Below are 27,740 nucleotides of genomic sequence, written 5' to 3'. Positions count from 1 at the left end.
GAGGTGGGCAGGCAGTGTGCAACAAGACCGGAGGAGGAATAAATGTAAACATTCAATATTTATTTTATTTTATTTTTTTGGCTGCATCAGGTCTTAGTTGCAGCACGTGGGATCTTCGTTGAGGCGTGCAGGATCTTTCATTGCGGCATGGGCTTTTCTCTAGTTGCGGCGTGTGGGTTTTCTCTCTCTAGTTGTGGCACGTGGGCTCCGGATCACGTGGGCTCTGTAGTTTGCAGCACTTGGGCTCTCTAGTTGGGGCACGTGGGCTCAGTAGTTGTGGTGCGTGGGCTTAGTTGCCCAATGGCACGTGGGATCTTAGTTCCTGACCAGGGATCAAACCCGCATCCCCTGCATTGGAAGGCGATTCCTTACCACTGGACCACCAGGGAAGTCCCATAAACATTCACAATATAAACTCTAGTTTCCCTTTCTGCTTTCTACCCCTGATACACATGTTTAGACCGATATTTCATCAAATTGAAGATTGTAAAACACTCATTGCATGTGCCATTAAGAAAGAAAAAACTCAAACTATGATACAATGCTTTCTTATCATTTAGAACTTTTTTACTTATTAGAAGAGTTCTTTTCACAGATATCTTTTAGACAGATATTTTTAATTATACATAACTCTTGTGCATACATAGTCTTTGGGACTATGCCATAGTCTTTGGGATTTTTTTTTTTTTTGAAATCTCACTTGCCAAGGTTACCAGTGACCTTCACATTGGCAAAGCCAGTGGGTAATTTTTGTTTTTCCTTGACCTCTCAGCAGCATCCAACACTAGTGACCGCCGTTTTGAAAGTTTCTCCTTCAGCATCCTTGAAATTGCTTCTTGGGATCCCTCTAAGAATTCTGTTCTTCTCTTTAACCCAGAAATGTCAGTGATCCTCAGCCCAGAGCCCTTCTCACTTTATGCACTCACCCTGAGTGACCTCTCAGGGCTGCCTCTCCAACCCAGATCTTGCTGCTGACCTGCAGGTTTTTATATTCACATTTCATGCAGTCATTACCACTTGGATGTTCCACAGGTACCTCTTCAAACAACACATTCAGAATAAAACTCTTCATCTTTTCTATGGCCACCTCCCATAAAACAAAAACAAAAAATCTGTGTTGGAAGTGACAACATTAGTCCCCCAATACCCAAGCGAGAAACCCAAGATTCCTCCCTCTTACTCTCTCCTCCTTTTCTGTGAATTCTTTCTCACTATCTAATCAGTGCCCTTCTCTTTGTTAATTACTGCCACCTTCCTGGTTTCGGGTCTCACCACTTCTTGCATGGATTATTACATTGAATTAAATTGATTTCCATGCCTCCACTCAGCTACTAGAGTGATCTTTCTCAAACATAAACCTCATCATGTTACTTCCCAGCCTAAATGTCTTTGTTTCTTTTTGCATAGTTTTCCAAATAAAGTTCAGACTGCTTAGGTTAGCACACGAGACAGTCTGTGGTCCAGTTCCTGCTGCTGCTCTCTGGTTTCCTCCCCTCTTGCATGTCTGTACACTCCCTCCAGTGAAATCAGCTGGAACTATCATAGTTCTGAACTCACTGTGCCATGTTAGGCCTCTGAGCCTTCACATGTCTGTCTCTCTCTGCCTAGAGTATTCTTTCTTTCCTTTTTGTCTAACTAATTCTCATCAATCCCTCAAAATGAGGTATATACATCCCTTCTTTGGGGAAGCCTTTCCTGACTCTTAGATCTGATTTAAATACTCTTTTTCAAAATGGACAAAGGGCATGAAGAAAGGCTTTGTGAATGAACAACACAAAATGCCTACTAGGTAAATAAAAAGATGTTCAGGCTCAGATTAAAACAATGTACTTCATTTATTCACCTATCAAATTGGCAAAGATTTAAAAAGTGGTATCACTCAAGGAGAACGTGGGGAGATGGGCCCACTCCTACACTGACATTGGAAGTATAAATTTGCCATTTTTCTGGAGGGCAGAAAATGGATGTATATATCTATTTATCTAAGAACCATTAAACAGTATATGCATACACATACACCCCTTTTGACTCAGCATTCTCCTCCTTGCAATATATCCTAAGAAAATAACTTTTTTTGGTAAAACATATTTTCACAAGAAAAATTTCAGGATGTTCATTCATAAAAATATTAAGTGGTTATTTCTGAATGGTAATTTGAGTAATTAAAGTGTTTTTCTAACTTTTCTGAGAAGAACATGTATTAATTGTGAGAGCAAAACAGGGGAAAACAGAAGCCCCACCCTAGTGCTCCTGATACCCTGCTTTGCTTGCCTCCCGTGTTGCCCTCATTAAACAGTGAGTGTGCTGAGGGCTATCACCATGAATTATTCAGTATCATCCCACCAGCACCTGGCTCAGAGTAGAAAATGCTGGATGAGTCAGTTATACCAGTAACAGCTAACAGTTATTGAGCATTTCCTGTGTCTTGGGCATTGTTCTAAGCATTTGCCATATTAACCTCATTCTCATGAGATGGGTACTATTATTATCTCTGTTTTGCAGGTGACAGGCTGACAAAAGTTAACCAACTTCTGTAAGACCACACTGCTGTAAGCAGCAGGGTTGGGATTCAAACCCATGCAGACTGGTTTTTACTAGTGACACAAGATAGCATCGTGGTTCTGAGTTAGATTGTATCTCTGATTGAGAATACTTGGATTAGATTCCATGTCTAGGAATCCAGCCAGACAATTGGGCATCAGTTGAATCGTGGTCTAAATAAAAAGGCAGAACTTGACACCCACAGATGTGAACCAAATACCAGAGAAGTAATCTTCATTTCTTTGGCCTTTAAAAAAAAAAAACTCAAATCATTTTAGACTGTAAACTTCTCATTGAAATTGGTATCACCCCTTGGGATTTAACTTTGTTATATGTTCCCTCTCTCTGCTATTCATGTCCCTTCAAAACTTAAAGACCTAAATTTTTTTTTTTTTATGGCTGTGTTGGGTCTTCGTTTCTGTGTGAGGGCCCTTTAACTCTTCTTCCCACCACTTCTCTTTCTCAGTCAGATTACTTATGACAAGTTCATCAAATTTTATTTTTAAAACCTATCAATCTTCATTTTTACCATATCTTCTCTTTTTTTCTTCATATTTTCTTTTAAAGTCTCAATTTCTGAAAGCTGCATTCCTATTATCTGGAACTGTACTGAATAATATGATGGCCACTAGCCATATGTGGCTTTCTAAGTTAAAATTAATCAAAATTAATTTGAATAGGCAAAAGATTTAAACAGCGCTTCTCCAGGGAGATACGGGGCTGGTCAGTAAGCACAGGAAAAGATGTTCAACATCATTAGCCATGTAGATGTAGGTTAAAGCCCCAATAAGATAACACTACACACTATTAGAAAGGCTAAAATAGAAAATACTGACAATCACAGATGTTGAAGAGGATGAAGAGGATGTGGAATCAACCATATCTCTCATACATTACTGGTGGGAATGTAAAATGGTATAGCCACTCTGGTAAACAGTTTGGCAGTTTCTTATAAAAATACATTTAATGTTCAACCCAACAATCAGACTTGTAAATAACCTGTGGTTAATTACCATAGAGAAATGAAAAACATGTTCACACAAAAACCTGCACACTAATACTCACAGCAGCTTTATTTGTAATAACCAAAACTGCAAACAACATAAATATCCTTTAATAGGTGAATGGGCAGACAAGCTGTGGTATATCCATACAATAAACTCAGCAATAAAAAGGAATGGACTGTTGATACATGCAGTAAAGTGAATGACTCTCAAAATCATTGTGTTCAGTGAGAGAAGCCAATCTCAAAAGCTTACACACTGTGTGATGCCACACGTAAAACATTCTTGAAATGACAAAATCATAATGATGGAGAACAGATCAGTGGTCTGTTGACTGTATGACTACAAAAGGGTAGTATGTGGGGTTTTGAGGGATGATGGGGTAGTTCTGTATCCTAATTGTGGTGGTACTTACTATAAAAGGAAGGGAAGAAGGAAAGAAAAGAAGTGATTCATGTAAAACTGGTGGTATCCAAATAAGCTCTGTTAATAGTCAATTTCCTGGTTTTGGTCACTGTGCTGTGGTGATATAGGATTTTACCATTCAAGGAAACTGGGGGAAGGATACACAGGAACTCTCTATATTATTTTTGTAACTTTTATGTGAGTCTACAACAATTTCAAATTAAAAATTTTTTAAATAAAGTTACAATTCAGTGCTTCAGTTACACCAGCCACGTTTTAAGTACTCAGCAGTCCCATGTGGCTAATGGCAGCCATATCAGTGCAGATATGGAATGTTTCCATCATCAATGCAGAAAGTCTTATTAGACAGCACTGGTCTAAAAGCATACATCTGACTCTGGCCAGTGTTCTCTCCTCCTTGACTATTTCAGATTCTAATATCACATGAATACTTTCTTGTATTTTCTGTCATGTTACTTTATCAACTTGTTGTTTTGCTTATTTTCAAACCTAGAGAAATACTTCTCTTTACTTTCTCAAATTTCATGTCAATTTAGGAATTTATTTGACATGGGTTTTAATAGGTATCTGGATATTTAAATTTTCTAACAGTTCTGCATTTTGCTTCTGGACCAGTTTTATCACCTGTATTAAGATATAGTCCTGGGACTTCCCTGGCAGTCCAATGGTTAGGACTCCGTGCTTCCACTGCTGGGGGCATGGGTTTGGTCCCTGGTCAGGGAACTAAGATCCCGAATGCTGCACGGTGCAGCCAAAAAAAAAAAGGGGTTAAAAAAGAAAAAGCTCTCATACAGTTATTCTAATATACTTTATTGACAGTATCCATTGTATTTTCCTTCTCTTTTATCCTTACCCAAAAGCTTTTTCAAAATCTTGGATTTCTGAAAAGGTGCATAGTTTTTCGTGTTTGGTGCTGTTTCTTCCCTGTCTTCTGAATGTACATCTTTTGAAAAGGTAATTCCTTCAATTGCCATGTTCTAGTCTTTTGTCCCATAACACTTATTCCTCTTTGGCACCTTTGTATTTTCACTTAAAAATTAATGGGTACTCACTTTATTGTGGAACTTTACTATGGAACTTTATACTTGAGCTTCATCCACCCTGCAGGATACTTAGCTTTATAGTTTTATATGAGCCACCATCTGGGATTTGAAGGCAAGGCAGTAGAGGATGAAACAACAGCTCAAGATCCATTCATATAACAAAGTTGAGACACTGAAGGAAAAAAAAGAATAGGGGTAATTCACCTGAAGAAAGCCACAAAAAAGGAAAAGGAAAGGAATATTGGAATTAAGATTTATATATTTGTGGAAGGAAGATCTGAATATTATAATGATGTCAGTGTTCCTTCAAAATAGTTCATAAGTTTACTGCAATTATAATCAAATTCCTATAGGACTTTTCTTAAAACTTGACAAGGCAGAAACTCATCTGGAAGACCATCAAAGAATATTTGAAGCGTAAAAAAGAATCATAATTAGAAATATGAGGGAAAAAAAACAGGTAGTAAAACTTAATAAGACAACAGTAATTATGATAGTGTAGGCTTGGCATAAAAACAGAGTAATAATCATTGAATCTAAAGAGCCAGGAAATATACCCTAAACAGTATAGGAATTCAACAAAAGAAAAGGTTCTTCTTGAATTAATTGTATAAATTGTATCTGATTTCACTGTCTCTAATACATAAATAAACAAAGGATATGAATAGAAAATTTACCAAAGAAGAAATATAACAAATAAGGAAAATAAACAGAATTTTCTAAGATTGAAGAAATAAAAATGAAAACAATGAAGTTCTGTTTCTCATTATTAAATGGGTAAAGGTTTTTATCATTAAAATGCAGATGCGATTGATGGTACAGTTAAACTCATGCTCTCCTTCTCTACTGTCATCATCTCCTTCCTATCGTGGCCTTACTGCACCTTTCTTGATGCAGTAGTATTGCACATTCTGTCATTCAACAAATCGTATCAGCTCTACCTTTGAAATATATACAGCGTTTAAATGTCTCCAGTGTTCCTCTCCTGGTTCAAGCCCCCAGCCTTCTTGCCTGGTTTATTGCTATAGCCCCTGACTTGTTTCTTCTTATCTTGCTCCTCTACAATCTCCTCTGAACACAGAAGCCAAAATTACCAATTTAAAATGTAAGTCTGGGGCTTCCCTGGTGGCGTAGTGGTTGAGAGTCCGCCTGCCAATGCAGGGGACACGGGTTCGTGCCCCAGTCCGGGAGGATCCCACGTGCCGTGGAGCGGCTGGGCCCGTGAGCCATGGCTGCTGGGCCTGCGCGTCCGGAGCCTGTGCTCCGCAATGGGAGGGGCCACAACACTGAGAGGCCCGCATACCGAAAAAAAAAAAAAAAGTAAGTCTGCCAGCAGTCCCACTACTGGGCATATACCCTGAGAAAACCATAATTCAAAAAGAGTCATGTACCACGGTGTTCATTGCAGCACTATTTATGATAGCCAGGACATGGAGGCAACCTAAGTGTCCATCGACAGATGAATGGGTAAAGATGATGTGGCACATACATACAATGGAATATTACTCAGCCATAAAAAGAATTGAAATTGAGTTATTTATAGTGAGGTGGATGGACCTAGAGTCTGTCATACAGAGTGAAGTAAGTCAGAAAGAGAAAAACAAATACCGTATGCTAACACATACATATGGAATCTAAAAAAAAAATGATTCTGATGAACCTAGGGCCAGGACAGGAATAAAGACACAGATGTAGAGAATGGACTTGAGGACACGGGGATGGGGAAGGGTAAGCTGGGACGAAGTGAGAGAGTGGCATCAACATATATACACTACCGAATGTAAAATAGCTAGTGGGAAGCAGCTGCATAGCACAGGAAGATCAGCTTGGTGCTTTGTGACCACCTAGACGGGTGGAATAGGGAGGGTGGGAGGGAGATGCAAGAGGGAGGGGATATGGGGATATACGTATACATATAGCTGATTCCCTTTGTTATACAGCAGAAACTAACACAACATGTAAAGCAATTATACTCCAATAAAGATGTTACATAACTAACTAAAAAAAATGTAAATCTGATCATGTCATTTCTCTGCTCAGTAGACATCAGTTGTATCCCAGCTCACTCAGAGTAAAGCCAAATTCATCATAATAGTCTACAGACCCTGCATGGTTTAGTGTCCTACCTTTCCTTTCTGACCTCGTCTCCCACACTGCCCCCCTTGCTTTCTCTACTCTGGTCATGTTAGCCTCCTTGTCATTCTTGTAGTAAGTCAAGCATACTCACACCTCAGAGCCTTTTTACTTATGGTTATTCTGCCTGAGATGTTTTAGCCCAAAATACCTCCTCAACCTGCTCCCTCTCTTCTTTCAGATCTCTGTTCAGATGTCAGTGAGGTCTTCCCTGACTGCCCTTTGTAACACAATACCCTCTCATCCTTTCTAAGCCCTTGCTCCACTTCATTTTTCTCTATTGCACATATCACCATCTAAGTTATATGTTTACTTATGTGTTGTTTTTCTTTTTCCAGCTAGATTGTCAGTTTAATAGGGACAGGGACTTTATTCACTGCTGTATCCCTAGCACTTAGCAAGTGCCTGGCACATAGTAGGCACTCAGTATTTATTGATTAAGTAGGAACATTGATTGAACCTTTCTGTTTTGTTTTTTAAATTTTTTTCTTTTATTCTTTTTTCTTTTTTAATTAATTTTTTATTGGAGTATAGTTGATTTACAATGTTGTGTTAGTCTCTGCTGTACAGTAAAGTGAGTAAGTTACACATATTTTATGATAGTTTGTGTCCCTCCATCTGGCAGATATAACAATTAGAAACATATACGCATCTAACAACAGAGTATCAAAATACAGAAAGCAAAACAAATTAAGGGAGCAATCGAAAACTCAACAATAATATTTGGAGACTTCAATAGCCCCACTTTCAATAATGGATAGAACTACTAGGCAGAAGTTGATTGAACCTTTTTGGACAGCAACTTACAGCATGGTTTAAAAGCCTTTATTTTTTTAAAGTAAGAGAATGTTAAATTCTATCCATCGATGATGAGAGAGAGAGGTCTGCATGTAGCAGGGTCTGAGAGGATGAGATCAAGAGCAGTAATAAAGGTTGTTTTTCTCTCTCTCTCTTAGAGAGTAAGAAAAGAGATGATGGTAGTGTAATAATTTCCAAGTATAGAGGAAGTTGTACAATCAAGAACAAGCACTATGTGTTGGCCATCTTTAATAAACTCAAAATGGATCAAAGACCTGAACATAAGGCCAGACACTATAAAACTCTTAGAGGAAAACATAGGCAGAACACTCTAGGACATAAATCACAGCAATATGCTTTTTGACCCACCTCCTAGAGAAAGGGAAATAAAACCAAAAATAAACAAATGAGACCTAATGAAACTTAAAAGCTTTTGCACAGCAAAGAAAACCATAAACAAGACGAAAAGCAACACTCAGAATGGGAGAAAATATTTGGAAACGAAGCAACTGACAAAGGATTAATCTCCAAAATATACAAACAGCTCATGCAGCTCAATATCAAAAAACACAACCCAATCACAAAATGGGTGCAAGACCTAAATAGACATTTCACCAAAGAAGACATACAGATAGCCAACAAACAGATGAAATGCTCAACATCACTAATTATTAGAGAAATGCAAATCAAAACTGCAATGAGGTGTCACCTCACACCAGTCAGAATGGCCATCATCAAAAAATCTACAAACAATAAATGCTGGAGAGGGTGTGGAGAAAAGGGAACCCACTTGCACGGTTGGTGGGAATGTAAATTGGTACAGCCACTATGGATAACAGTATGGAGATTCCTTAAAAAACTAAAAATAGAGCTATCATATGATCCTACAATCCCACTCCTGGGCGTATATCCAGAGAAAACTATAATCGAAAAGATACATGCATCCCAGTGTTTATTGCAGCACTATTTACAATAGCCAAGACATGGAAGCAACCTAAATGTCCATCAGCAGAGGAATGGATAAAGAAGATGTGGTAAATGTATATATAATAGAATATTACTCAGCCATAAAAAGGAACAAAATTTGGTTATTTGTAGAGACGTGGATGGACCTAGAGACTGTCATACAGAGTGAAGTAAGTCAGAGAAAAACAAATATCGTATATTAACGCATATATGTGGAATCTAGAAAAATGGTATAAATGATCTTATTTGCAAAGCAGAAATAGAGACACATAGAGAACCAATGTATGGATACCAAGGGGGAAAGGAGGGGAGTGGGATGAACTGGGAGATTGGGATTGACATATATACACTATTGATACTATGTATAAAATAGATAACTAATGAGAACCTACTATATAGCTCAGGGAACTCTACTCAGTGCTCTGTGGTGACCGAAACGGGAAGGAAATCCAAAAAAGAGGGGATATATTATACATCTAGTTGATTCACCTTGCTGTACAGTAGAAACTAACACAACATTGTAAAGAAACTATACTCCAATAAAAATTAAAAGGAAAAAAAAGAAAAAACTAGGTTGATGGAAGCAAAATGTTGAGGCAGGTCAGTAGCAGAAAATAAGGCTATAGGTGATGAATAGATGTTAAAAGTGTTGAAAATGAGTCAGAGGAGCTAGGCCTGCCATGATGCATGATAGAGATCAGTAATGGGAATTCTTGAACTATGAGAGGTGCGAAAGCTCTCTAAATCCAAGCTAGTTAGTGTCATGTAAGATAGCAAGGAGGGTAGGATAAGAAATACCAATTGAGAGGTAGTTGTAACAAGGCAGAGTCGAGGTATTACTACTCTAGGTTAGTAAGGAGTGTATGAAACAAAGTCATGAATCAAAGGTAAGCCGTCAGTGATGTGGCAAAGAACGAGGTGATTAACTGCATATGGGATGCAAAGGGAGAGGAAATAAAAGGTTCTCTCAGTATTAAGAGATCATATTCCCTTTTAATTATTTTCTTTTTTCATTATAGGTTTTCCTGTCATTCATAGAAAAATGGATCATTTAAACCTTTGGAGGACTCAGTTATCACAATACTTCTATACTCCCAACTGAGATTCATGACAGTAAATTTATGACCATAAATGTCTGCATCATAGAACTGCTGAAGAACTAAGAATATTCTTTAATCTTCTTAACATTTATTCCTAAAAATAATCCTATAGTATCATGATATTACTAAATTAAACTAGAAGGCACAATTATTAAATTATTAGACTTGTTAATAAGAGCACACATGTGCAACGGCTACTGTATCCTGACAGTTACCAAACCTCAAATTTTGATGATTTCCCTTTGTGGGAAAGGTCATTATATTTGCGAGAAACCACTGAACATTGTCATCAAATATATTTTCAGCTGAGTGTCATTTAGGAGAATTTACTTGAAACAAGTTCTAGAAAATTCCATGCCCCACCAAAGTGGATTTGATATTATGGCAGCAACTTACAGACTTGTGGTTAGTACTGTGAACCACTACAGCAGTGTGGTGATAGACCGGCGTTTTGAGCAAGCTGTACATTATTGCACTGGAACCTGCCACACCTTCACACATGGAGTTGACTGCATTGTGGTCCATCATAGTGTTTGTGCAGACCTCTTACACATCCCTGTGTCTCAGTTCAGAGATGCAGATCTGGACTCTCTGTTTCTACCCCATGAAAATGGGTTTTCCTCGGCTGAAGGTGACTATCCCCATCAGGCCCTCACAGGCATACCCAGGGTCAGGAAAGGATCTACATTTCAGAACACCTGTAACTTAAAGGACATTGCAGGAGAAGCAATCAGTTTTGCTAGTGGGAAAATAAAAGAATTTTCCCTTGAAAAACTCAAAAACTCTAACCACACAGCTTACAGAAAGGGAAGGAAAGTTAAGTCTGACTCATTTAACAGGAGGTCAGTTGATTTTGACTTGCTCTGTGGCCATTATAACCATGATGGGAACTCCCCATCCTTTGGTTTACTCCGGAGTTCCTCAGTTGAGGAAAAATCTTTATCCCATAGAAACTCACTTGATACGAACCTGACTTCATTGCTTCTTCACAACTTCTCTGAAGAAGACCTGGTTACTCAGATTTTGGAAAAACATAAAATAGATAATTTTTCTTCTGGAACAGACATAAAGATATGCTTAGACATCTTGCTAAAATGCTCTGAGGATTTGAAAAAATGCACAGACATCATAAAACAGTGTATAAAGAAAAAGTCAGGGAGTAGCATCAATGAAGGAAATGGTAATGATGCAATTTCTAGCTCTGAAACTGTCTATATGAATGTAATGACCAGGTTAGCATCCTATCTGAAAAAGCTACCATTTGAATTCATGCAGTCTGGGAATAATGAGGCTATAGATTTAACAGAACTGGTCAGTAATATGCCTAGTTTACAACTGACTCCCTTCTCCCCAGTATTTGGCACTGAACAGCCCCCTAAGTATGAGGATGTTGTCCAGCTCTCAGCCCCGGACTCTGGACACTTTCAAACTATAGAACTGCAAGATGACAAGCACAGTTCTAGGAAAGCAGAGACTGTAAAATCCATTCCAAACAGCTCTACAAATTCCTTGTGTAATTTAGAGATAAGTGATCCCAGACCTCTAAAAAATGTCCAGCTTCAATCACAGTCATTAACCATGAACGCTTTAGAAAATGTTTCTTCTGGTAATCTAGTGGAAACCCTTTATATTGAGGAAGAGTCAGATGGAAAGAAAGCATTAGATAAAGGACAGAGGACAAAAAATGGAGCCAGTCAGGAGTTGTTAAAGGTAAATGAAGATAGAGCAGAATTATCAGATCATGGTACTCATCTTAAAAAATGCCCTGACTCAATGCAAAATGAAATTGGTAAGATATTTGAGAAGCCAACTGTTAATCTACCTGAGGAAGATCTTAAATCAAAAGTTCCTAAAGTTGAAGAGGGAAACCACAGAGACTTTATGAATCCTAACAGTCAGGAAGAGATAGATAAATTGTTAATGGATTTGGAATCTTTCTCACAGAAAATGGAGACCTCTCTAAGAGAGCCACTTGCCAGAGGTAAAAACTCTGACTCTCTAAATAGTCATCGTCAGTTGACTGGTCACCTCCCGGTAGATCTTGAGCCTAAATCTAAAGTCTCTTCACCCACGGAAAAAGTCTCACCTTCCTGCCTAACAAGGATTATTGAAACCAACGGACACAAAATAGAGGAAGAGGATCGAGCCCTCTTACTGCGAATTCTAGAAAGCATTGAAGACTTTGCTCAAGAACTGGTTGAATGCAAATCAGGCAGAGGGAACCTATCACAAGAAAAAGAGATGATGCAAATTCTACAAGAAACCTTGACAACTTCCTCGCAGGCCAGTTTATCAGTCTGTAGAAGTCCTGTTGGTGATAAAGCCAATGACACTACCTCAGTGGTTTTGATTCAGCAGACCCCAGAGGTGATCAAGGTAAGACCCGACAATCTTCAGTTCTGAGATGTCTCCAAAGAAATGTTCTAATGTTTGCAAAATTTATAAACAAAAACTTTTTATTACTCATTTTATGTTCTACTAAAGCTCCTGCCCTGCGCTAGGCACAGTCTCACTAAGTTCAGTGGAGAAAGCCAAAAAGCAAAGTCTTTAGAGTCAATCAGACTAGTTTTAGTTGCCTTCCCCACATCCTTTATCATCTTCCTAGCTCTGTGACCAAAGGAAAGTTACTTAACCTTAATATTCTCATCTATATAATGGAAATAATAATGATCAAGATAACTTACGTGAAGCACAAGCAAGGTGCCTTACACAAAGTAGGCATTTTATATTAGTTCTTACCCTCAGTCAACCAGTAGGCCACTTATTACTAAATGCTGTGTAGAGTGCAAGCCAGTGTAGAACTTAAAATCTAGTTGGGGAAACAAAGCTAACATACCAGAAACAGTATGTGAACGTGTAAGCATGTCTCTGAAAGTTCTGTTAGTGCAGTAGGTCTTAAAAGAAGGTAAAGAGGAGAGGATGTGAGGTTTCCTTCATCATGCAAGTGAGAATAAATATCCATCTACAGTCATAGGGTAGAAGTGTTTTCAGAAGGCTTTGAATCTACCCTGCTACTGATAGCGTTGTTTTTGAATAATCCCAGAAAGGGAGTTATCTGCCCATTTGTAGGTATGTGTGTGTGTCTTAGCACAACAGGATTATTTTTGTTCACTTTACATGTCCAGCGCAGTTGGTAAGAGGCTTTGCTCCACCTCTCTCAGGGACCCAGGCTGATGGGTGCTCCATGTTCCTACAGCTGCCCCATTGCCCCAGCTGGAATATGTGGCCTGTGAGTTCACTGAGGAAGGCAAAGAAAGGGATGGAGCTTTTAACTGCCTTGTCCCACACATGACACACTTCCCATCTGCTCACAATCCAGTGATTCCAACCTGAAGTCTAAGAATCATAGGGGAGCACATAGAATATTTGGTGAGCACTGTCTCTACCATATGAATATACCATACATGCCAACGTATATGAATTCAGACATGAAGCCAAATCAACAAAGCAAGTTGTAAAATAATGATATGAATTATTTAGAGATAGTTACATTTGTCCAAAAAGTATGAATAAATACATGGGTACATCAAATACAGTATTCAGAACAATGATTAATCCCTAGAGGAAGGAAGAGAGATGGAACTGAGGAAGGGTGCCCAGGGCCTCAGTAAAATTAGTAATGTTCTGTTTCATAATCTGGTGATGGATCATAAGTATTTTGTCATTATTTTATGCCATGTTGTATATCTTTAATGTAGTAAATTTAAAAAACAAATGGATATTAGAGATGGCATAAATATGGCCAAGTTAAAAAACAAGTTACTTATTATTTTAGCATTAATGTTTTCATTGGAACAGGAAAAAATGCATATTGTGATCAGATGAATAAATTTTACCTCGTATTTGTTTTGTGGCTGTTGTTCTCCTGTGCACATTTTTAGTTACTAGTGACACTAAAGTTTAAAACAATACCTACTTAAGGTTATTAGATAATTTAGGTCTAAAGATCCTCAAGTGTTCACTGGGCATTTCTGTGAAATCTCTGTGTGAGCCTCCTCATTCATTGATTCACAGATGGTAATATCTTCAGTTAACGTGGGTCAGTGCTGGGGGGAGGAACTATGGAAATTAATTATAAAAATAAGAAAAAAATCCTTTCATGTACACAGGCAATACTGATGTGCTTAATATTTTATAAAGAAAAGAAAATGCCTATATAGCAACCTCAAAATGGTAATAACAAAAGATCTAACAGTTTTTGTGATCTGAGCCATGCCAAGATATTTAGATGTATTATCTATTTCCCCATTAAAAAAAAAAGTCTACTTTCTCTGATGACATATTCCAATGTCTCACAACCACTCTAGCCAGAAACTCTAACTGTAATATAGTGTTTTGAATTTTATTTAACCCTCTTGCCCCATTATCTTCTGTGAAAAAAGGAAACAAAATTCTTCTAGGAGAGGTGGGCTACAGAAAGCAGAAAATGTGAACTTGAAGCCAAGAATAGGTCCTGTGCAGCACCTCTCCTGTGTCCCTGGCTGACAGCCCATAAGTGGGTCTTCATTCTACGTACAGCTACCTGAAAATGACACACTGGCCTCTAAGGAGCTCCCCAGTTTTTTGACAAGTATGGACTGAAGTCAAAATCATATTAAAAGACTCTCCCGTAGGTCTTTTAAATAAGTTCCAATATCATAGAATAAAATTTGATGAGATTTCTTCCTTCCCCCCACCCCGAGGTACATAATTTTTTAAATTGAGGTATAATTGACATATAACATTATATTAGTTTCAGGTGTACAACATAACGACTTGATATTTGTATACACTGTGAAATAATCACCACAATAAGTCTCATTACCATCCATCACCATTACAATTTTTATTTCTTTATTGAGATATTGAGATTTCTTCTTAATGAAAGTTGAAAAAGTAATTCATGAAAAGCTAATTTAAAGAAACAGGTAATATAAAATGTTTAATTCAGGAAGGTACTTAATGCAAGAAAACAAAACCATTCTTCCTTGCCTCCTACCTTTTCATTTTTTTTATCTTTCTTTTCTTCTTATGAAATATTTTAAATCAGGAGATGGCAAACGTTTTCTATAAAGGGCCAAATAGTAAATATCTTAGGCTTTGCAGGTCACAAGTTCTCTGTCACATAGTTTTCTTTGTTTGTTTGTTTAAACAACCTTTTAATAATGTAAAACCATTCTTAGCTCCAAGTCTTAAAAAATGGGCAGTGGGCCAGATTTGGCCCACAGACTGTAGTTTTTCAACCCCTATTTTAAACAAATAGAAAAGTATTGTGAATGGTAGAAAAAGCATTCTTATTACTCACCACTTAGCTTTGTCAAATCTTAATGTTTTGCCATAGCTTTGTTTCAGATCTTTGTTTTACTTAATATTTTCATTAATATTATCATCATCATTTAAAAAAAGGTCATCTCAGATATAGTTGAAATCCCTAGGGCTCCCCTCCCCAGTATTCTCTCCCCTTTCCAGAAGTAACCACTTCCTGAAGTGTCAATATTTATCTCCTGCAAGTTTTTTTTTAAAACGTTTTTTTAATTTTATTTATTTATTTTTGGCTGCATCGGGTCTTCGTTGCTGCGCGCGGGCTTTCTCTAGTTGCAGTGCATGGGGACTACTCTTCATTGCAGTGCGCAGGCTTCTCATTGCGGTAGCTTCTCTTGTTGTGGAGCACGGGCTCAGTAGTTGTGGCACACAGGATTAGTTGCTCCGTGGCATCTGGGATCTTCCTGGACCAGGGCTCGAACCTGTGTCCCCTGCATTGGCAGGTGGATTCTTAACCACTGCGCCACCAGGGAAGTCCCATCCTGCAAGTTTTTATACAGTATTGTTGGTCATGTTTTTATTCTTGTATAAAAAAAATGAACAGAAAGTAGCAGAAAATAAAATCAGAGAGGTAGGTTGGGGCCAGCTTATGAATGACCTTCCTTGTATGCTATGCTAAAAAGTTTGTTCTACAAAAAAGAAGCAGACTCACAGATATAGAGAACAAACTAGTGGTTGCCAGTGGGGAGAGGGAAGCGGGGAGGGGCAATATAAGGGTTGGGGGAGTAAGAGGTATAAACTACTAGGTATAAAATCAGCTACAAGGATATATTGTGCAACACGGGGAATATAGCCAATATTTTATATTGATACTAAATGGAGCATAACCTTTAAAATTGTGAATTACTATATTTTATATTGACACTAAATGGAGCATAACCTTTAAAAATTGTGAATTACTATATCATACACCTGTAACTTATATAATATTGTACAGCAACTATACTTCAAGTTTTTAAAAAAGAGTGTTCTAGGGGAGTGGGGAGCTAAAGAAGACTTTAAAGAAGAGGAGTCCCACAAGTACAGTTTTTTAAGAATAATAATTTTTTAAAGAATAATAAATTTTAAATTAAGGATTTTATTTTTTCAACATTTTGGACAGTCAAAAATTTTCCAGTTCAAAACATTTCAAGTAAAAGACTTACATAAGGGGCATGTAGGAATTGCTTTTATATGACATTGATGATTATCCCTGAGAAGAAAGATTGACTTGACAATATTATATATAATTAATATTTTAATACATATGTATTTCAAAATAATTTCTCACAAGGAACAGTATTTGTTGTCCAGAAATACAATTCAAACCTATATTGGGAGAGGGAGTCAAATAGAAAATACTAGGAGGATGTTGGGAGATTGATAAAGAGGATAATTGGTCTAAATCAGGGGTCAGCAACCTGTGGCCCATGGGCCAAATGGTACCTGCCACCTGTGTTTGTAAATAGTTTTATTGGAACACAGCTACAGTCCTTCACTTACATATGGTCTATGACTGCTCTTGTGCTCTGCCTACTAAGTTGAGTAGTTACAACAGAGACCTTAAAGCCTAATATATTTACAATCTGGCCATTTACAGAAAAAGTTTGCTAATTCTTAGTCTAGATATTATTTCATAGTAGATCAGCAAAACAGACTTTTGATAAGGTTCAGTGTGATATTTTGTTAAAGACATTGGAAATCTTGGAAACATCATTAAATATCAAGAGCAAAAACTACCAATGATGGATGGCAGTAAAACAGTGTACCAGTAGAAACAGAAAAGTAAGTAAGCCCAGAGTTTTAGGATCGTTCATCATGGGTTCTGATCTACACAGCTTTCTCCCCTTTCCTCTCCAGTCACTATCTATCTCTGACTTTTCCACTTAAGATATATTCCTTTTTTTTTTTAACATCTTTATTGGAGTATAATTGCTTTACAATGGTGTGTTAGTTTCTGCTGTATAACAAAGTGAATCAGCTATACATACACATATATCCACATGTTCCCCCCCTCTTGCATCTCCCTCCCACCCTCCCTATCCCACCCCTCTAGGTGGTCACAAAGCACCGAGTTGAACTCCCTGTGCTATGTGGCAAAACAGATTCCTTTTCATCCCCTGTCTTATTGCCTGTTCTTTTTTCCTTTCTTTGCTCATGAACTCTCACTGTGTCAAGTTATCTATATCATTGGTCAACAAATGAGTGTTTGCCTATGTACATACTTTTTTCACAAAGACTCTAAGTGACAGGAAACAATCCTGTATGTCCTAGAATAGCTGAAATGTTATTCAGATGGGTCTGAAATGAGTTAAACAAAAGAGAACACGGGCTTCCCTGGTGGCGCAGTGGTTGAGAGTCCGCCTGCCGATGCAGGGGACACAGGTTCGTGCCCCGGTCCGGGAGGATCCCACATGCTGCAGAGTGGCTGGGCCCGTGAGCCATGGCCGCTGAGCCTGCGTGTCCAGAGCCTGTGCTCTACAATGGGAGAGGCCACAACAGTGAGAGGCCCGCGTATCTCAAAAAAACAAACAAAAAAACCCCCCCAAAAAAAACAAGAAAAAAAAGAGAACAGTATATTTTCACTTATATGTAGAATCTAAAAAATTAAAACGAATGAATATAACAAAACAGAAACAGACTCACAGATATAGAGAACAAACTAGTGGTTACCAGTGGGTTGAGGGGTGGGAGATAGAGCAAGATAGGGGAAGGGGGTTAAGAGGTACAAACTACTAAGGAGAAAATAAAGAAGCTACAAGGATATATTGTATATTGGCTATGGGAATGTAGCCAATATTTTATAATAACTAAATGGAGTATAATCTATAAAAACACCAAATCACTACGTTGTACAACTGAAACTAATATAATATTGTAAATCAACTATACTTCAATTTAAAAATAAAAAACAGCTTGTAGAGGAGAGAAAGGAGGTGTGGCTGAGGTTTCAAAGGGTTTCATAATAACAAATGGGTGAATTACTTAGGACATGTTTTGACATGGGACATTAAAAAAATTTTTAAACACTGAGAAAAATTGTACTGCTTTGGAAGTTCACATAATAAATGATATTTTAATTCCATGTTTTATTACCTCCAGCAGATGGTATTACAGTCATTTCTGGTCTGTTTTTAGCCTTATGGGGCAATAACCTGTTGGCTGTTATTAATTAAGTATTAAATATTAAAATAATACACCCTAACCTCCCCTGAAAATTATTTACTTTTACTTAATTTTAGTAAAAACAAAGCCAGGGGAAAATTTCCATTACTGCTTGTCTCAATCGAAAGAGTGGAGGGCAGGGGGAAGAATTCTTCAATGAAAGAAGAAGATTTTTTTTAAAGCTATACTGTAATATTTAAGTCTAGTGAAACCTTACAAATTTCACTAATTGAGGGGGAAACTTGTCTGAATTACTAGAAAGTACAAATTAAAATTTTAATGTTTAATTTTTTTAAAAAAACTATTAATTTCAAAATTAAAGAGTAAAACTATTGTCAGAGTATTGCCAGGTGTGAACTTTAGCTGGATCTGTCTTAATAATGTGGTAAAGATCATTCATATTTGTTAAAAAATTATTAAAGAAGACAATTTAGGTGATCAAACAGACTATTTAACACTTCATGAAGTAGAATCTCCTTTTGGAGAATGGCAAAATGGAGTGGAAGGCAAGAAGCTTTTATAGGATAAAGAATAAAGAAAAAGGAAGAGGTAAATATCTGATTGGCCGGGGCCCCATAGTCAACCTTGTTTGGGGTGAGAAGGCCCACAGTTGGCTTGGCATTTGAGGATTAGCTGACTGAATATACAACATTTTTGGTCAAGTGGACCACTTACAGGGACACATAAGTTATCCAAGTTTTGGTTTGGTGACATGGCAGGAGGAGCTCCATCTTGAGCCTAGAAGTTTATTTCAACATAGTTAATACATTATTGGTATGCAAAACGGAGGTTGCTAAAATGCTTTAAAGTGCTTTTAAAAAGATAGTTTCTAAATAGCTTAAGCATGTACTGTGTACAGCACACAGTTGGGGATAAAGATAAATCAGACATCATAAGCTTTGTGGAGCTCACAGTCTAGTAGGAGAGATGAGCTATTTACTGTGATGCAAAGTAGAAAGAATGGATTCCATGAGAGAGATAAGTGAAGTGCTGCAGAGTTCAGAGGACGGAGAGAGAGATCCCAGCTTGTGGAATTCAAGGAAGTTTCTCTGGAGGAAATAGCATTTGGATATGGATACCCTACTCTTATCCAATTAATTTACTTTAGGTCCTAAATGTTGGTGTTATTACAGTGTTAATGATACTAAGGGTAGAGGTTTATTTCTCACATTGGCTTAGACCATTTGCATACTGTTCCAAGACATCAAAATATACCTTAATCTTCTCCATCTGTCTTACAAATATAAGCCTTTGGTCCTAGGGGAATCCAGTAAGGGAGGCTAGATGGGTAGATCATAAATCCATTGTTTCTCTCAAACCCAGGCTCTCTGGTAGTCTAATCTTGATGATCAAGAGCAAACGAGGGCCTCCCTGGTGGCGCAGTGGTTGAGAGTCCGCCTGCCGATGCAGGGGATACGGGTTCGTGCCCCGGTCTGGGAGGATCCCATATGCCGCGGAGCGGCTGGGCCCGTGAGCCGTGGCCGCTGGGCCTGCGCGTCCGGAGCCTGTGCTCCGCAACGGGAGAGGCCACAACAGTGAGAGGCCCGCATACCACAAAAAAAAAGAAAAAAAAAAAAAAAAAAAAAAGAGCAAACGAAATGGGCTTAACAGAACTCCCCTTCCAAGAGAGTATAAAGGGAAATATCAGGCTGCCGTGCTTATATTATTTCAAATTCCAAGTTAGTAGAATTCACACTAATAAAGTAAAGGGTTAAATGGGTGGGACCCATCTCCCATCATTTTTCTGCAGTTTTTAAGTCAGACTTTAAGCAGACATTCTATCTCACAACCTAATTCGTACCTTATCTTCTCTTTTACAGCACTGCAGACTCCAAAATTGTAATCTCCAGCTCCCAAACATACCCCTATCAAAAATGAAATATTAAAATAAGAACATGCAGAGAGATTTATGAATTCCTCTCAAGTTTCTTTGCCTGGGCCACTATCCTCTATTGGCCTTTATTTAGCAAATGGTAGCATTAAATAAGTATTTATTGAATGAATAAACAAAAAAGTGAATGAATAATCAAATGAAGGGATTTTTGCTTGTCTGCTTTGCCCCCTTCTCAAATGGAAACTCTGCCCTCTTGCCTGAAGGCCATCTCTTTCCTGGCCCTTGGCTTCTCAAGGGTGCCTGCAAAAGGACCTGACATAAGGTTCCCTTCTAGGACTTGAGGGTCGTGCCTCAGCAAGACTCAAATATCTCACCCAGACCTCTGGCCTTTTAATTCCTCTAGCTTTTAACACCTAAAAACCTATGGTGTTCTGGGCAAAATCCCATCACCTTCCCTGGCAAGAGGGGAGAACCCCATTAAAAGTGTAGATCATTTTACCTTATCGCAGGATGGAAATTTCTTGATTATAGACCGTAGGCATTTTGAGGAGAGGGTGCTCCCTTATTAACCATTGCACCCTCAAGCCCTATTGTAGTACCTCCATATACAAGCTGTTTGTTTAAGTCCTGAAAATTCCTTTTCCCCATTCTCAGAAGTCCCATCTTCATCCCCATGGATTTAGGTTGGAAAAGAACTTTTCTGGACACTTAATTTCAGTACAATTGTTTGTTTCTGTTTGTTTGTTTTTGGATGCCCAAGAGAGTCAGAGAAATCTTTTAAGGTGGGAAGGATTTACACTTATTACTAGCACTCAGTTTGTTTTTTCTGACCCTGATCAGGAATATGTGTCTGAGATACCATTCCAGGGGCAATAATGGGCCTTCCTAGGTTAATGATCTAACATTATGGGTTTTTTCAAAGTTTAAATATTATATTATTTCATATATATATTTAAATGCAGAATAATTATTTAAATAAATAAAATAGTATGAAAGCACACTTTTGGAACCTTATTAAAAGTTTCTTCTGGAGCATTTCTCTTTTTACTTTCTAGGTTTGTATCCATGCCTTCATTAAGATGAACCAGCCATGTCATTGAGGGAAAATGTTTCTTCTCCCCCAGCTTTATAGGTGCTGACAGTTTCTTGAGTTCAGTGCTGGGAATGTTTGACTAGAAATCAAAACACTCAAATAGGAAACCATTCTCCCTTCTACTTCATTAACCACCATGTAGATTAATAAAAGTAAAAAGGGATCTGGCCAGGGGCAAATATAAATTTGCAGAATGAGTTCAAACAGTGTTCCCCCTCCACCTTTAATGTCTTCTAAGATCAGGTCCTTTTGCATCTCCATCCGTTCTAATTAATCAACATCACTTATCTCAGATATGTCCCCACCTGTATTCAAAAGAATATGGTAGATATGTATGTACTAATGTAGAAAAATGGTCAAGATAAATAGATAAAAATATAAATTGCAAAACAGATGTACCAATGCGATCCCTTTTTGTTTTTAATATGTGTGTACACAAAAAAATGGGGGGGTAAATATGCTCCCAATTACTCATATTCCTCTAGAAGTAAAATGCGAGACCCAGATATCCAGGTACTTCTGCTAAGTATAGCCCCCCCTACAGCCTCCAGAACAGGAGCGAAAAGGAGCTCCCAGAGCTCAGATTGCTCCTGGTAAGCAGTCCTCAGTTCCCCTCACCATTTCTGCCTTAAGACCGTCAGGACTAATCTGATATGCCCTTCATCCCTGTTCACATTAGTCACCACGGAAATCTAGGAATCCAGATCATCACTTTCCTCCTCACCCTACACTTGTCCATCCCCTTTTCTGAGTCCAGCCCTGAACTCCTTTCACCATGCCCTCTTGATCATCCACTAGCAAAATGTCCTAGGTCATCAAACTCTTTTCTAAACATTCCCTTTACCTTCTTGTTCTAACTGAAACCCATTTCTCCCTAAGAGTACTATAGCCATGTGAAATGATGGCACTTTTCTTTCCCACTCCACCCCGTCTTACTGGATCTAGAGGGAGCAGTAAATGTTCTTACGTTTCATTGCAGCTTCCATACTATTCTTTTTCCCACCTCTCTGAAACCACCCTCCCCCAACTTTGAGCTAATATCATCAGACTTGCCACCCACTACCCCTCCTTGATTTTAGTCATCTACCACCCTCAGGTCCCTTCCCTTATTTCTTGAAGATTTTAACTCCTGGCTGTATGACACTTTCCAATACTACTTGCTAACATTCTTGTGAGTTTTCAGTAGATGAGGCATTCAGTACATGGGCTTCTCAGCTCTTTGATCTCTCCTCCAGTGAGCTTGTCCTCTGCCCTTCTTTAGCTACTCATTCTCTGGTCCTGTGTTTACGTCAGTGGCTTTAAAAGTATGGTTCCCAACTAACAGCATTAGCATCACCTGGGAGCTGGATAGAAATGCATATTCTCAGGCCCCGGCCCAGGCCTACTAAATTAAAACTCTGAGGGTGAGGCCCAGCAACCTGTGCTTTAACAAGCCCTTTAGGTGATTCTCATACATGATCTTGTTTGAGAACCACTGTCATAGTTCATCATTAAAATCACTCTCTGAATATACTCTGTTTCCATGCCTTGCCTTCATTTTGTGGTACTCATCTGGGAAAACTCCAACTCATGTTAAATGTGCTCTCTGTCTACTCTGGGCTTTTATTTGTGCAGCTGACCTTGGCTGGAGAATATCACACAACCATACTGAGTGGTCTTGTGTTAAATTTATGACTGCCAACATACAGTGCGCCTTTAGCACTCTGGCAGTCCTACTACGTTTCCCTACTCCCTCACTTTCCCGCTCTGCACATGACTCGTAGTTTCTTCTCCGTCCTCTAATATCTCCTCTTCCATTCTTGCCCTCAGCGAATTACCTTGGTTCCTGTTTTACTGAAAAAACTGAAGCAATACGAGGAGACCTGTAGCCACCCACCTAGCCATATCAGTACCTATATACTTTCCCTTCCCTTCTGTTGCTGTGCATATACAGTCCGGGCACCTTTTTAAGGCCATCCTCTATACTTGTGCTCTAGATCCCCTCCTCTCCCATCAACCCAGGGACACTCCTCCAGTGATTGACCCTTTTCTCCCCTGCAGTCATCAGTTTTTTCCCTTTGATCATTCTGTCAGCAGATAAACATGCAACAATTCTGCCCTCTTTAAAACCAGGCATCCAAAAGGCACTTTGACATCCAAGAGACACAGTTCCATCAGCTGTTATATTTGCAACGTAATGCTCGTCCCTAGGGTCCTTGACCATCAATTCTAGCCGCCTCTTTTTTTCTCTCTTTTTTATACATCTTTATTGGAGTATAATTGCTTTACAATGGTGTGTTAGTTTATGCTTTATAACAAAGTGAATCAGCTATACATACATCCTCATAACACCTCCCTCTTGCGTCTCCCTCCCACCCTCTCTATCTCACCCATCTAGGTGGTCACAAAGCACTGAGCTGATCTCCCTGTGCTATGTGGCTGCTTCCCACTAGCTATCTATTTTACATTTGGTAGTGTATATATGTCCATGCCACTCTCTCACTTCGTCCCAGCTTACCCTTCCGCCTCCCCATGTCCTCTAGTCCATTCTCTAAGTCTGCATCTTTATTCCTGTCCTGCCCCTAGGTTCTTCAGAACCTTTTTTTTTTTTAGATTCCATATGTATGTCTCAGCATACAGTATTTGTTTTTCTCTTTCTGACTTACTTCACTCTATATGACACACTCTAGGTCCATCCACCTCACTACAAATAACTCAATTTTGTTTCTTTTTATGGCTGAGTAGTATTCCATTGTATATATGTGGCACATCATCTTTATCCATTCATCTGTTGATGGACACTTAGGTGGCTTCCATGTCTGGGTTATTGTATATAGAGCTGCAGTGAACATTGTGGTACATGACTCTGTTGTTGTTTTTTTTTTCTTTTCCTATGTTTTCCTCTAAGAATTTTATACTGTCCAGTCTTACATTTAGGTCTCTAATCCATTTTGAGTTTATTTTTGTGTATGGTGTTAGGGAGTGTTCTAATTTCATTCTCTTACATGTAGCTTTCCAGTTTTCCCAGCACCACTTACAGAAGAGACTGTCTTTTCTCCATTGTATATCCTTGCCTTCTTTGTCATAGATAAGTAGACCACAGGTGCGTGGGTTTACCTCTGGGCTTTCTATCCTGTTCCATTGAGCTATATTTCTGTTTTTGTGCCAGTACCATACTGTCTTGATTACTATAGCTTTGTAGTATAGTCTGAAGTCAGGGAGTCTGATTCCTCCAGCTGCATTTTTTTTTGCCTCAAGACTGCTTTGGCTATTCGGGGTCTTTTGTGTCTCCATACAAATTTTACGATTTTGTTCTAGTTCTGTAAAAAATGACATTGGTAATTTGATAGGGATTGCATTGAATCTGTAGATTGCTTTGGGTAGTATAGTCATTTCACAATATTGATTCTTCCAATCCAAGAACATGGTATATCTCTCCATCTGTTTGTATCATCTTTAATTTCTTTCATCAGTGTCTTATAGTTTTCTGCATACAGGTCTTTTGTCTCCCTAGGTAGGTTTATTCCTAGGTATTTTATTCTTTTTGTTGCAATGGTAAATGGGAGTATTTCCGTAATTTCTCTTTCAGATTTTTCATGATTAGTGTATAGGAAAGCAAGAGATTTCTATGCATTAATTTTGTATCCTGCAACTTTACCAAATTCATTGATTAGCTCTAGTAGTTTTCTGGTAGCATCTTTAGGCTTCTCTATGTATAGTATCATGTCATCTGCAAACAGTGACAGTTTTACTTCTTCTTTTCCAATTTGTATTCCTTTTTTTTTCTTTTTCTTCTCTGATTGCCGTGGCTAGGACTTGCAAAACTATGTTGAAGAATAGTGGCGAGAGTGGACATCCTTGTCTTGTTCCTGATTTTAGAAGAAATGCTTTCAGTTTTTCACCATTGAGAATGATGTTTCCTGTGGGTTTGTCATATATGGCCTTTATTATGTTGAGGTAGGTTCTCTCTATGCCCACTTTCTGGAGAGTTTTTATCATAAGTGGGTGTTGAATTTTGTCAAAAGCTTTTTCTGCATCTATTGAGATGGTCTTATGGTTTTTCTTCTTCAATTTGCTAATGTGGTGTATCACATTGATTTTGCATATATTGAAGAATCCTTGCATCCTTGGGGTAAATCCCACTTGATCATGGTGTATGATCCTTTTAATGCATTGTTGGATTCGGTTTGCAAGTATTTTGATGAGGATTTTTGCATCTGTATTCATCAGTGATATTGGACTGTAATTTTCTTTTTTTGTAGTATCGTCTGGTTTTGGTATCAGGGTGATGGTGGCCTTGTAGAATGAGTTTGAGAGTGTTCCTTCCTCTGCAATTTTTTGGAAGAGTTTGAGAAGGATGGGTTATATGCTATTTTTTGGATCGAATGTCCTATAAATATCAATTAAATCTATCTGGTCTCTTTTGTCATATAAAGCTTGTGTTTCCTTATTAATTTTCTGTTTGGATGATCTGTCCATTGGTGTAAGTGAGGTATTAAAGTCCCCCACTATTATTGTGTTACTGTCAACTTTCTCTTTTATAGCTGTTAGCAGTTGCCTTATGTGTCGAGGTGCTCCTTTGTTGGGTGCATATATATTTATAATTGTTATATCTTCTTCTTGGATTGATCCCTTGATCATTATGTAGTGTCCTTCCTTGTCTTTTGTAACATTCTTTATTTTAAAGTCTATTTTATCTGATATGAGTATTGCTACTCCAGCTTTCTTTTGATTTCCATTTGCATGGGATATCTTTTTCCATCCCCTCACTTTCAGTCTGTATGTGTCCCTAAGTCTGAAGTGGGTCTCTTGTAGACAGCATATATATATGGATCTTGTTTTTGTATCCATTCAGCGAGCCTGTGTCTTTTGGTCAGAGCATTTAATCCATTCCCGTTTAAGATAATTATCGATATGTATGTTCCTATTACCATTTTCTTAATTGTTATGGGTTTGTTTTTGTAGGTCCTTTTCTTCTCTTGTGTTTCCCACTTAGAGAAATTCCTTTAGCATTTGTTGTAGAGCTGGTTTGGTGGTGCTGAATTCTCTTAGCTTTTCCTTGTCTAAAGCTTTTGATTTCTCCATTAAATCTGAATGAGATCCTTGCCAGGTACAGTATCTTCATTGTAGGTTCTTCCCTTTCATCGCTTTAAATACATCGTGCCACTCCCTTCTGGCTTGTAGAGTTTCTGCTGAGAAATCAGCTGTTAACTTTATGGGAGTTCCCTTGTATGTTATTTTTCCCTTGTTGCTTTTAATAATTTTTCTTTGTCTTTAATTTTTGTCAGGTTGATTACTGTGTGTCTTGGCATGTTTCTCCTTGGGTTTATCCTGCCTGGGACTCTCTGCACTCCCTGGACTTGGGTGGCTGTTTCCTTTCCCATGTTAGGGAAGTTTTCGACTATAATCTCTTCAAATATTTTCTCTGGTCCTTTCTCTCTCTCCTGCTGGACCCCTATAATGTGAATGTTAGTACATTTAATGTTGTCCCAGAGGTCTCTTAGCCTGTCCTCATTTATTTTCATTCTTTTCTCTTTATTCTGTTCCACGGCAGTGAATTCCACCATTCTGTCTTCCAGGTCAGTTATCCGTTCTTCTGCCTCAATTATTCTGCTATTGATTCCTTCTAGTGTAGTTTTCATTTCAGTTATTGTATTGTTCATCTCTGTTTGTTTGTTCTTTAATTCTTCTAGGTGTTTGTTCTTTAGGTCTTCTAGGTCTTTGTTAAACATTTCTTGCATCCTCTTGATCTTTGCTTCCATTCTTTTTCTGAGGTCCTGTATCATCTTCACTATCATTATTCTGAATTCTTTTTCTGGAAGGTTGCCTATCTCAACTTTATTCAGTTGTTTTTCTATGGATTTATCTTGTTCCTTCATCTGGTACATAGCCCTCTGCCTTTTCATCTTGTCTGTCTTTCTGTGAATGTGGGTTTTGTTCCACAGGCTGCAGGATTGTAGTTCTTCTTTCTTCTCACATGACTGTTTTTGAATTATGGTTTTCTCAGGGTATATGCCCAGTAGTGGGATTGCTGGGTTGTATGGTAGTTCTACTGTTAGTTTTTTAAGGAACCTCCATACTGTTCTTGATAGTGGCTGTATCAATTTACATTCCCACCAACAGTGCAAGAGGGTTCCCTTTTCTCTACACCCTCTCCAGCATTTATTTTTTGATGATGGCTACTCTGACTGGTGTGAGGTGATACCTCATTGTAGTTTTCATTGGCATTTCTGTAACGATAAGTGATGTTGAGCATTCTTTCATGTGTCTGTTGGCAATCTGTATATCTTCTTTGGCAAAATGTCTATTTAGGTCTTCTGCCCATTTTTGGATTGGGTTGTTTGTTTTTTTCATATTTAGCTGCCTGAGCTGCCTGTA

General features: G+C 38.2%; 1 protein-coding gene across 5 annotated transcripts in view; it reads left to right on the top strand.

Moving 5' to 3' along the window:
• Positions 1 to 27,740, top strand: part of PPP2R3A (protein phosphatase 2 regulatory subunit B''alpha) — a 217,192-nt gene that overhangs the window by 47,066 nt on the left and 142,386 nt on the right. For 4 of the 5 annotated variants that reach the window (XM_081235603.1, XM_081235605.1, XM_081235602.1 and 1 more), the window contains exon 2: positions 9,931 to 12,387. In XM_081235603.1, coding sequence (XP_081091729.1) covers positions 10,366 to 12,387 — 2,022 coding nt within the window. In that variant the 5' untranslated portion in view covers positions 9,931 to 10,365. Of the gene's footprint in view, positions 1 to 4,831; positions 4,926 to 9,930; positions 12,388 to 27,740 lie in introns of all 5 variants that reach the window. The other variant, XM_081235604.1, reaches the window with a different exon arrangement.

Source organism: Mesoplodon bidens (assembly GCF_964165515.1).
Source record: "Mesoplodon bidens genome assembly, chromosome: 5".
Taxonomy (NCBI): Eukaryota; Metazoa; Chordata; class Mammalia; order Artiodactyla; family Ziphiidae; genus Mesoplodon; species Mesoplodon bidens.
The sequence above is the reverse complement of the archived record's forward strand: the minus strand, read 5'-3'. Positions and strand labels throughout refer to the sequence as shown.